Source organism: Lontra canadensis, unplaced genomic scaffold, assembly GCF_010015895.1.
Source record: "Lontra canadensis isolate GAN:19392208 unplaced genomic scaffold, GSC_riverotter_1.0 scaffold13, whole genome shotgun sequence".
Lineage (NCBI taxonomy): Eukaryota > Metazoa > Chordata > Mammalia > Carnivora > Mustelidae > Lontra > Lontra canadensis.
The window spans coordinates 3,551,443-3,563,671 of record NW_022631007.1 but is presented as its reverse complement, the minus strand read 5'-3'; the positions used below and the strand labels follow the sequence as shown (position 1 = coordinate 3,563,671).

General features: G+C 43.6%; 1 protein-coding gene across 2 annotated transcripts in view; it reads left to right on the top strand.

Moving 5' to 3' along the window:
• PAX3 (paired box 3) overlaps positions 1–4,294 on the top strand; it is a 97,078-nt gene extending 92,784 nt beyond the window's left edge. For both annotated transcript variants that reach the window (XM_032857321.1, XM_032857320.1), the window contains exons 8-9: positions 3,064–3,310; positions 3,824–4,294. In XM_032857321.1, the coding sequence (XP_032713212.1) occupies positions 3,064–3,310; positions 3,824–3,858 (282 nt within the window). In that variant the 3' untranslated portion in view covers positions 3,859–4,294. The remainder of the gene's footprint in view (positions 1–3,063; positions 3,311–3,823) is intronic.
• The last annotated feature ends 7,935 nt before the right edge of the window (positions 4,295–12,229 follow it).

The following is a 12,229-nucleotide window of genomic DNA, read 5'->3' as shown; positions in this document are numbered from 1 at the left end:
ACTGCATCTTCTCCATCCTCCTGGAGATGTATTTCTAGGTCTTAGATTTAAATCTTGTTCTCAAGTATTTTCTAATTCAGCAACCGCACAAAGTTGTGCCATGAATCATCAGCTGAATTTGGCTTGGAGGAAGGACTCATTTCTTCTCTTTAAGGATCTTCGTGGTTTTCTCCCAGGGACAAAATTATTACTGCTTTCAAAGTTAATGCAAACAAGAAATATATGGCAGAGGATTAAAAAAATACATTTATCACAAAAATGTACATGTAGCTCATGAGAAAGTGTGCATGTTCTGAATAACAGTTGTTCTCGCTCTTCAACAATAATTGTGTATCGAATATTCCATTTCTCCCTTAAAAGAATATAACATTAACTGGGTTTCAAGTAAGTATTTTCAGGAAGGGTGCTATTAATTTAAATATAATTCCATTTTGTCCAGTTCCATTGGCCTTTTTTTCTTTTCGGGATTAATAGAATTACCAAATTGCTTTTGCTAAGTGTTTGTTTTTACTTAGCACGGTTTACAATAAAATATTTGTGCCCAGGTCATTATCCCCCCTCTCATTGCCATGGTCACATTTGTCATATTTTTATTTCCCCCATCCATTCTTGTTCATCAGGCCAGTACACAAAGAGCCCTGATTTGAAAGGGTAGGCTTGGCACTGAACAACCTCTATTTTAGATCCTTTTCTTCTAGTAGACATGGCTGCATAATTTGGCTGAAATAAAATATTTAACACATGAGTACATCAGTAACATTTAAAAAACATTTCCAGATATATGTACTATAAAATCATCTATACAAACTCAAAGGCAAGAAAAGAAAACAAACATGGAGGTGGAAGAACATTCACGAAATAATTTAAATGCATTCTGGTTTATGTTCAAGGTTCTTAAATAAGAAAATGAAGTAATTAACTTACTATAAACAGCGTGGGGGGACCCATTAGAGCCCCACGTCCTGATGACTGCCCGCCCTCCTAGAACTCCAAGAATCTACAGGCTCTTTGTTTTGTGACTCTCACTTTTCCCAAATCCCCAGTAAAATAAAATGACACTCTGTCACACATGATTTTTTTTTTTTAGAATATAAGTAGTTTTTAAGGCTTTTAAAAAAGCGATTTCACCACACCACATAACTCAAGAAAATTTAGATTCCCTAGAACATCTTTAAAAATTTGGGTATTGCCGTCTTGCTTTCTAACCTCCCCCCAACAACCCCCCTCCCCTGCCCCGGCTTCCCACATGCTCACACATACAACTCAAATGAAAAGGCAGGCGAGAAAACACAGAATAGCTCTTCAGGAGAAAGGTGGGGGAAACTGGTACCTTGTTAAAATAGAGAAAGAAAGGGTCCCCTATAGAAACTGGTTAAGCAGATCTGCCCCCACTTTTGTTGGTTGGGGCTAATTGAACATACATCAGTTTAAAGCTGCATTTCAAGAAGATTTGGTTTAGATGGGAGCATTTGATTTTGGAATCTAATTTGTCTTTTCTGGGATGCAAGACTAGTCCCTCTCTCCCACCTTGCTGGGAGCCCTCCATCCAGGATTCTGTGGCCTGAATTGCCTCGGTAGACAGCGTGAGGCCAGAGTCACGGCTCGGGGCTCACTGCTACCCTCTCCTCTTGCTTTTCTTTATAACTTTAACCCCTATATGCTTCAAACTCCCTCAAAAGCAGCAGGAAGATGCTGGCCACATGTGCGGTTATGGCCCCCCCACCCCCCCCACATGCTGAAATACTTGATCAACAGGCTCTTCACAGAGTACTTAATTTCTTCTGCAATTGTTTCTTGACTCCTGACGCTGAATGGTTCGAAGTTGAGAAGAGTCACTCCCATTCTCCGGTGGCAGTTTTCCAGCTGCCAAATTAATTAGCCACTTAACTTCCATCTCCAGGAGCTGTAAGGGTCAGTGAGCTTGAGTTTGCGAAACACTTCCCTGCGATCTGAAAGTTGTTCTGTTAATCACAAGGTGGTTGTGGTTTTGTTTTGTTTTGTTTTGTTTTTTGTTTTTTAAGTTCTCTCGCTCTCCAGGGTTCTTTACAAAATTGAACAGAGTTTTTAGAACATGCTTGCATTTCAGGTTTTTCTTTCCTTTTAACACCTTCTTATATATGAAATATTTAGATAAGAAATGAAAAGGCAGGGAATGGAGGCAGTTACTTGGAAAATTGTTCACCACTCCTTCCTTCCTTCCTTCCTTCCTTCCTCCCTTCCTCCCTTCTCCCTTCCCTGCCCTTCTCTGCCCTTCCCTTCCTTCCTCCCACCTTTCTTCCCTCTTTTCCTCTGTCCATCCTTCCCTCCCTCCCTCCCTTCCCTTCTTCCCTTCCTTCCCCTCTCCCTCCCTCCTTCCTTCCTTCAGTACTAAGTATGTGTCAAGTACGAAGGTAGGTGCTAGGAATATAAAGGTGAGTAGGTTATTGACCTCAAAACTCTCACAATTCAAAGTAGGTGATCAAAGTCATGACTGCACAGTGGGAGGGATGAGGAAAGCACTCAGGAGCATCAGGGAGGGAGTAACTATCTGTGATTACTTAAGGATGGCCAAGATAGGGAGAGGAACTTTCTTGGAGGGAACACTCTGAGAATAGACGTAGGTATCTTAAAATACACAAAAAGAACTTTATTTTAATCCATTGAATTTAAAAAAAAATATGTAAGTGAATGTTTAAAATCACATGTGGAACTTCCAGCTGTAATATATGATTAGCCATTGTTCTATATGAGCAGATATAATTTCTCCCTCCATCCTTCTGTCCTTCCTTCCTTTTCCCTCCTTTGAAATCCTAGTCTCATTTTATCTCTAGAAGCGTGGTGAGGCTCTCTTTCGACCTCTTTTCCTTTTCCCTCCCCGCCTTTCCTTTTTCTGAAGCCATAGTCAGATGTTATCACTGGGCATGGTGCGGGGCTGTGTCCCTTGGCGTTTTGGTCAGTGTCTTCTGTCCCAGCAGATTTCCGAAGAAATAAAAATGGGACTTTCCCAGTTATCCTTTCAGCTCTCAGCTATGATCTGGTCCTCTCTGCATTCTTACTTCCTCCCAATCTGCCTGTTTATTTTAGGTAATGGGACTCCTGACCAACCACGGTGGCGTACCCCATCAGCCCCAGACCGATTATGCTCTCTCCCCTCTCACCGGGGGCCTGGAACCTACCACCACGGTGTCGGCCAGCTGCAGTCAGAGACTAGACCATATGAAGAGCTTGGACAGTCTGCCAACATCTCAGTCCTACTGTCCACCTACCTATAGCACCACGGGCTACAGTATGGACCCTGTCACAGGCTACCAATATGGGCAGTATGGACAAAGTAAGCCTTGGTCTCTCTGGGGCTAATTACTCCTGACAGGATGAAAAATCTCTACCCTTCCTTAAGAAAGGGGCGGCGGCGGTGGCGGTGGAGGCGGAGGCAGCGTGATTAGGCCTGACATCCCAGTATCCGTTTTTGGCAAAGCCCACCGACTGTTCCAGCAAGGGCTCTCTTATATCGTTATTTTCTTAAGTGATGTCAACAATATCTTGCGGTTATTAATTGCCGCGACGTGAAGGCTGATTGCCACTAGGTGAAACACGAGGGTTGGCCGAAATGAAATAACCCCTGGGATTAGAAACACATGTTCTTAATGAGGTCAGCTCAAGGATCATATGGGGTATAATCCCAAGGACACAGACTTGTGTCAAACTTGTCTCTGTAATAAAAATATTAGTCTCGATCCTTTGATACCATGGTATTAAATATGACATTGTCAGCCTGTAGCTGATTTTGCCCCTTGCTGTGAATTGTCCCAGCATGACCTAAAAAGCTACGTGTGTTTCCTTACAGGTGCCTTTCATTATCTCAAGCCAGATATCGCATAAGTGAACTGTCCACTTGGAGCTAAAACTGGCCCTGTTTCTGGTCTCCACAGCCTACACATGAAGAATCCTTTCAGAAAAAAAAAAAATCACCTTTTTGGGGGGCAGTCTCACCAGGACATGAAGAAGAGTGATTGATTTTTTTTTTTTCTCCAGTAGTTGGTTTCAAATTCTTTTGAACATATTGGACAAAAGCAGTGGAAGAAAGGAAGGACCTGGAACAGTGAAAAGACAAATGCAACATTTGAAGGCAATGATTTAACATGGCTACATATCAAATACCCCAGCTCTTCAGCGCTGATGATCAAGGAGCCAAAACATTCCAGTTGTGTGCACGTGCGCGTGTGCGTGTGTGTCTCTGCGTGTGAGATTTATCTGGACTGGTTCAGGCAAGCAGAATGTTCTAAAATATAGCCGGAGAGTACTCTAAACTATAAAGGTTTGATGCTTAATGCTGACACTTACACAATTTTGAAACTGCTCCCGTAACGAAGCAGGAATGGAGGAATCCTTGACTTTTCTACACACTGGAAATTGATATAAAAATAAATGGCACCATTTTTTAGGAAGTTAGACTAGATGTAAAGGACCTCCCAAATAAATTATTTGTGATCTTGTCCTCATTTGTAACCCAGTTGTCAATAAAGGTCCCGGGGCGGACAGCCTTGTGAACAGGATATGGGATAACAGGGAGAAAAAGCTTGTTTTCTTTCTCGGTGTGGGAAGAGGTATGGGACATTTTCCCAGCTCATTTTCATTTTGAAGCCAACCTGGCCGGGGTGGGGAGAAGGAAGTGCGGTGGAGAGGAAGTGACGAGCATTCCCACAGCTGCTTATCGGTGTGCAATACTGTGTACCTCACGGATGCTTTGGCAATGGCCAGGGCCGTAGAAACAGAACCAGAACTATATTTTTGCAGGTGCTTTATTTTCGCAGCCCATGATTCATTGCGGTAGAATGCATGATGTTCGCCATTTAATGGACAACCAACACCCGGCTTGCTCCCTTTGACTAGAGACCGTGTTCGAGAATCATGCTTTTACAATGACGACGTTTACATTCTTCTCTTTTCTATGAAAGGCAGGGCAAGAGCAGAAATGTCCACATGGCTCTCGTGTACTTTTAAATTATACAAGGATATCCAATATGGAAAGATTATAGGAACCGAGGTTTACATACGTTTGTGTGGTGACATTTTAGAATGTCAATAAATTTGTTTTTTTCGAGCTGTTAAGAGGAATGAGAGGGTGGAAGGCAGTGTTATTTATTTCTTTCTCTTCTTGGAACCATGAACGAGGTAGGCACAAGTACATTCCCTTTAGAGTTAAGAACGATGACGTAGTGGGGTAGTGAGACTAGACGTAGTTCCAGTTTAGTTCATGCGTTGGTCATAGAGGGTGATGGGTCAAGAGAAGTGCTTTCTCTGTGTTGCGGTCTCAACCAACAACAATGTGTTGTAAAAATGTCTTTCATGTAAAAAGTGCAGTAAATATTTACTATTTATAATGAATAAACAGTTATGAAAACTTGCCCAACACTGCTTTTTGGGGGGAACTGGTGCACGTAGCATTAATAAAAACTTACGAATAGAAAACCTACAAACACATTCTTCGTTGCCAACGGGGCCTTTTGAATTAGACTGTAACCTCCACAGATAGGGTCACACAGTCCAAAACTGTGTTCTCTTGAAGAAGCTTGGTTGAACACAATTTTAAATGATGGAAGGTTTTATTTTTGTAGATGTGGTATTGACAAGACCCCTAAGTCCATCTTTCTCTCTCCGTGGTTCTCTGAGCTATCAAATCCCTTCACTGTCATCTTGGGAGTATGTCTTCCCCCAGAGGACCTTCTCTGTCTTCATCTTCAGTGGTCATCTCTACTGAAATTTTTATTGAAAGCGTTCATATTCTGTCATTTGCTTTATTTTAGAGGCTTTCTTCACTTCTCATGGAAAACATGACTGCCTACATCATTTATTCTTTCTTCCTCCTCTTTCTCCCCATCCTTCTCCACTTCCCTCCCTCCCTTCCTCTGTCCCTACAATACTTTTTTAAACACTTATTTTTTGAGAGTCTAATTGTACCAGGTATGGTCTTTGGCACTGGTGTTATGACAATGCTTATAGCCTAGTGGGTATTCCAGGGGGGTAAATGCACAGTTGCAATAAAGCACAAGGACTGTTTTTATCGAGTAAATAATCACAGTGCCCTTCCTTGCCTTAACCCATTTATTCCTCCCAACATCTTCTATGAGGCACGGTTGTTGTCATTGACATTCCCCTTTCACGGATGAAGAAACCAAGGCATAATGTGCTTACGTGAGCTCTGCCAGTGGTGAGCTGGGGTTTCATTCCAGGCAGACTGATTCCAGAGTCTACATGCTTCAACTTACTCTTCTGCCTCCCCAAGGCAGGAGAACCTGATGGTCAAAGACCCAGGAAGATGTGAAGGAGTGCTGTCCAATTGAGTAAGCAGATAGCCACACATGGCTATTTAAATTTATAATAACTCGGGGCACCTGGGTGGCTCAGTGTGTTAAGCCTCTGCCTTCAGCTCAGGTCATGATCTCAGGGTGCTGGGATCAAGCCCCACATCGGGCTCTCTGCTCCACGGGGAGCCTGCTTCTCCCTCTCTCTCTGCCTGCCTCTCTGCCTACTTGTGATCTCTCTCTCTCTCTGTGTCAAATAAATAAATAAAATCTTTAAAAAATATAATAACTAGAAATAAAACTACGAAGTCGGTCCCACAGGTGAACTAATGGCATCTCAAGGGGGCAATAAGCACATGAGGGCAGAAACTGTGGTATCAGGCATGTAGATCTGGAACATCTCCTTCATTGCAGAAAGTTCTGCTCATCAGTGCTGATCTAAGGCATGTCTTCTTAAAACCCTAAGGACATGAAGTATGGTATGCAAAATGTCCAAGTTCTTTAAATGTGTTAGATGTTCTTGCTCTTTTTCCAACAATTAGCTATTCCAAAAATATTTTAGGAAGAGGAAAGGAAGGTAATTCTTACCAAACACTTTTGTCATCTTGTTTAGTCCTCACGAAATCCTGTGAGGTGGGGATTATTAGCCCCAAATGACACATAAATGGACTGAGGTCCAGAGTTGTTCATTAGTTGGGCCGAGGTCATACACAGTCAGAAATAGTAGAAGCAGGCTTTGAGTTCCACTCAGCCTGATGGCAGAACCTGCCTTCATTTACCTTTCCAAATCCTGCTGGTGACTCTTCATTATATCAAGCTACCCTCATGCTAAACTCAAGTTGAAAGCAGGTATTACAAAACAGAATTCACTCTCAGTATGAGAGCAATGCTTCCAGGAGCTGGGATTACACAACAGAACTGTCTTTCATGTCACTTTCCCTCCCTTCCCAGTCTCAGAATTTGGCACATATGTGTGTGTGGCTCATCCGTCTCTTTCTCTCTTTTCTAAAGATTTTATTAGAGAGAGAGCCCATGCATGAGATGAGGAGGGTAGCGGCAGACGGAGAAGCAGCTTCTGAGCAGGCAGCCCAACAAAAGGCTCCATCCCAGAATCTTGGGATCATGACCTGAGCTGAAGACAGATACTTAACCTGACTAAGCCACTCAGCGCACAGCTCACATCTCTTGTTGATGTATTTCTTTCTGCCCTTATTTCTGCATGTCTCTGAGATCTCTTGCTCAGTTCATATTTCTCATATTGAAAATCTCTGTAGATCAATTTTTCCCTGATTTTTTTTTGGTTTGTATCTAATCACTCTCCTTTGTCCATATAGTTATAAAATTTAATTTGAAAACTTAAAAGTGAAAACTGAAAATTAGAACTTAAAATTATTAAATCACGGATATACTAATGTCAATTGCTGAGTCATTCCTTCCTGGGCCATTTTCCTAGGAATACATATCACTTCACATCTGTGATGGACACAAACATATTTTTTGGGTCCCTCTTGGAAAGATATATTCACACACACTCGGTTATTTGGGGAACATCCTACGTTAAGAGGGATCTTCATTAGTGTTGGCAACAGAACCAATGGCTCATGGCTGTGGGTTTATAAAGAGTCTCAAATGAGGGAGGGGATGGATTAATTGATGTCCTTTGTGCACACATGCCATGGAAGACTCAATCCTGAAACTACACAATTACCACATGGAACCAGAACCAAGATGTCTTTTGAAAGGAAATCTATTTGGGGACGAAGGCTTGGGCCTCAATCATTCTGAGTAAATAAATGATTTTTGGTGTTGAATTATTTATGGATAAGGAGAGCTGGTGTCAGACACTGAGCAGTAGAGCAAGTGACAAGTGGCAATGTTTGTGCAGTGATCCATAAGGCCAGCCTCAGCCCTAGGCAAGCACTCATGGGTCTGGAGTCAGTGTTGGTTGATATGTGAGAGAAAGGGAAAAAACAGATTTGGGCTCAGGCTTCTTGTCAAATGCTGGTGATATAAGCTACTCTCTCTCTCTCACAGCTCCACTCTTCGGTATCACTGACCATTGTATCCCAAGAGCCTCGCACTATGTCTGACCCATAATGAGTACTCAGTACCTGCCTGTTTAATAAATGAATGAATGAAGAGTGCCTCTCTTGTACTGTCCTGACATGATCTTCTAAAGGAGTTCAACCTCAAGGGTGTGTGAATTGGATTGAAAAAATTTGATATTGCAATGATCAATTGCAATCTGGGTAGGGCACAGGCTAGGTGTCTAAGGTAAGACCCAAGGACCACAGATTGTCTTGAGATTGGATTAATACAAAGCCTTAGGGAAGGAGTGGGATGCAGGGGGCCCTGATGAGTTGCTTGAAGCCATCTCTCTGGTGTTTCTGACTGATGCAGATGGCACAAGGCAGGGGAAGAACCGGTTGGGTGATTTCTGAGAGCACTGGTTCTAATTATAAACTAACTAATTATAAAAAACGCCGGTGTCTGGACCAACCCAGACCTGTGACTCTGAATCCAGAGAGATGGGCACGGGGAGGATTAATGAAGCAAGAGCTCAAAGAGAAGCCTTGGCTGGATTAAAGCCTGGGCCACACTTGACCAGGGAACTGGTAAATGTGTTTTCTGGGCTTGAAGTTGTGGTCAGGGTCATTCACCACAGCACAGCTGAGAGGAGAGGTCACTTCGGCATTTGGAGTCTCCTTAGCCTGATCTTCCACTGTTCTTGAGCCAGAGGGAAAGATGCGGAGAGGCAGCATGTCAGCGATGCTGCACAAGGGGGAAATCTGTGGAATTACGGTTGGATTGGCAGTGCGTTATGACTACATCATATCTCCAGCTGGAAATCTACAAAGCCCTACCACACAAAAGTCAGCAGTGCTTGGGCTTTTCCCAACTGGTGTGTTGACATCTCATGCCCCAGGCTCTTGTGATCCTGTGGCATTCAGGAGAGTTTTAATCATGGGACTGAAAACACAACTTTCTTTTGACCTTGCTCATCTGGTTCCCCCTCCCCACTCCATGAAGCCAGGCTCCTGAGCTTTGAACAGAATCCCCACAAATGGCAGCTCCTTTTACTACTTGTGGAGTGAGGGAGGTGGGCAATGGTTTCTATTTCCTAATTCATTAATTCGTTGGATACTTATTGAGCTCCTTCTGTGTGTTGGGCAGTGGGTCTTCAGTGGAAGGTGAGACAAATCCTGTTGCTAAAGGACCCCAACTCTGAATGAGCTGGATCAGTGAACAACGTGTTGGGAGACAAAGCGATAGGTAAGGAAAAGTTCGTATGGAAACACAAGGAGAGAGGGCACGACTCCTCCTGGCATTGGAACACAATCCAGAGGAAGTGAACCTGGAGCAGAATATCTAAGGATAAACAGGAAGTTATGGGGCAGATGTGGTGCCAGGGAGCAAGTCAGTTCCACGTATATATGATGCTAGCTGCGGGGCTGCCAGATGAAAGAAACCAGGGAGGTCAGTCAGGGGCTGGGCCTCTCAAATTCCCCAGTAAGTCTGTTCCACAGCCAGAGCCTTCTGGGAATCCCTAGTTTATAGAGTTCAAAGAATATGAGATTAGGTTAAATGGGGCAATTATTTTTTTCTTAAAAATGGATTGAGAGACTTCCCACCTAAAAGGCCCGATAAGAATCTCAGAGGAGAAGGAACACATATCTATGATTATCGCCTTTTTTTTCTTTTTAAGATTTTATTTACTTAGATAGCAAGAGCAGGTGGGAGAGGGACAAGCGGGCTCCCCAGCCTGACCTGGGACTCAATCCTAGGACCCTGGGATCATGACCCAAAGCCGAAGGCAGACACTCAACCGACTGAGCTCCCCAGGTGCCCCTGATTATTGTCTTTCTAAGCAGACCCCCAAAGCTTGGTAGGGGCGTGATGCCAACACTTAGTGGCCCAGCTGCATTTTCATAAGTGGAGAGCTCTTTGTTGGAGGTCTGGAAGCTGCCCTGCCTTTCATTACAGGCTGACAGGGACAACCCATTGTTAGTAATTATCCAAATGTGTGTAATTGGGTGCTCAGCTGGGGACAGGCCCCCAGATCTCTGTGTTCAACCTTGAGGGGCAAAAAGGGGAAAGAAATGCTTTTCTTCCTTTTCTTTTTGATGCTCCAAGTTTAAATTCTCCTTTCAGACAAACTGTACCTATCCCACCTTCCCAAACACATTCTCATGGGGCTCTTGGTTATGTAAAGGAGAGCAGATATCCTCTGTGGGATGGCGTAAAGAACACGTAGTTGTAGGTACAGATCATGGGAAATGAAGTGGCTTTGTAGGAGGATGTGAAAGGCTATCTTTGTAGGTGCAGTTTTATGTTTGCATATTATATTTATTTGTAGGAAACCAATGACTTCTTTCTGGGTTGGAACAGTAGAAGCATGCTCAAAGGAAGTAAACTGTTCTTAAAAGCACAGTGGCAGGTTGGGAGCCAGCATGGAAACATGAGGGTCTGGGAGTGCTGTGCTCTCAGGCAATCATGATTTTGTATTTGTCAACAGAAAACAGATGCTACACTTGAATTTGGAAATTTAGAGAAGGTTTTTTTTTTTTTTTTTTTTTGAAGATTTTATTTATTTATTTGAGAGAAAGAGTGCGTAGAAGCTGAATGGGAGGAGGGGAAGAGGGAGCAGGAGAGAATCTCAAATAGATTCAACACTGAGTGTGGAGCCCCATATGGGGCTCCATTCCATGACTCTGGGGTCTTCACCTGAGCTGAAATCAAGAGTCAGCCAGCCAGCCAACTGAGCCACCCAGGAACCCCTAGAGAAGGACTTTTAATAAGGAGACTATCTATAAAGTTGGAGGGGTATAGGGCAATCATAAGAGATTATGTGGAACACTGGGAAGGAGACCTGCTATGGAGTGGGAAGGGAGAACTTACTGGACCCTGGAAAGAGTGTCGTTTAGAGCAGTTGGCTCTAAGAGTGACAACTTTTGAAAGTACACAGACATCCAGAGGCAACTACAAGGGGAGGGAGCCAAGGGAAAAATATCCTGGCTGCATTTCCCCCCTCTCCCAACTCTTACTTGGGGGCTGGTTCCCATTGGCTGAATCCAGTTGGAAACCAGAGGGCACAGGAACCAAGCATATGGGCCCATATAGCCCCTGCTACATGGAGTGGGAGGTGGAAAGTCTGGAGAGGGATTTGGGAGGGCCCACAAAAGGTAGCTAGGTTCAAGTGCTCTATTTTGCAATATCTTCCTGTTGTTTCCAACTCTATAAAAGTCAGCCCTTAGCTGTCATCCTAGGGCATTAAGGGACGGGTCCATGCCCAAGCTGGGAGAAGGGTGTCCCCAAGCAAACACCATTTACCGATATGGTTTGGTTAAGAGGTGTCATGAACAGCAGCCGTCCAAAGTCAAGAGGGTTGCCTGAGATGACAAGTGAGATTTATGTGAGAGGTAGTCAGCTTCCAAGAATTCCCAGGGACATTTGGATAAGCGGAGTCTAGTCAAAGGCTCCACTTCTTGGGGTTAAGCTGTAGGCGTACTTGCATTCTAAGAGGCTGGGTGTAAAACAAAGTGAGAATGTTCTTTTATAGTTACTATCCCAAGAGATCTGGAACATCAGCCTTGCCCATATAATTTTTTTTTAAAGATTTTTATTTATTTATTTAATAGACAGAGATCACAAGTAGGCAGAGAGGTAGGCAGAGAGAGAGGAAGGGAGGTAGGCTCCCTGCTGAGCAGGGAGCCCGATGAGGGGCTCGATCCCAGGACCCTGGGACCATGACCTGAGCTGAAGGCAGAGATCTTAACTCACTGAGCCACCCAGGAGCCCCGAGCCTTACCCATATAATTTTATAACTGTTTTAAACTTGTCTCTGTCCTCCATAATTTAAGTTTCTGGAAGATAAGGACAGTGACTTGGTTATTTTTGTGTTTCCAGCTTTATTTTGCTCATTGCCAACCTGCTGGATATGTTTATTG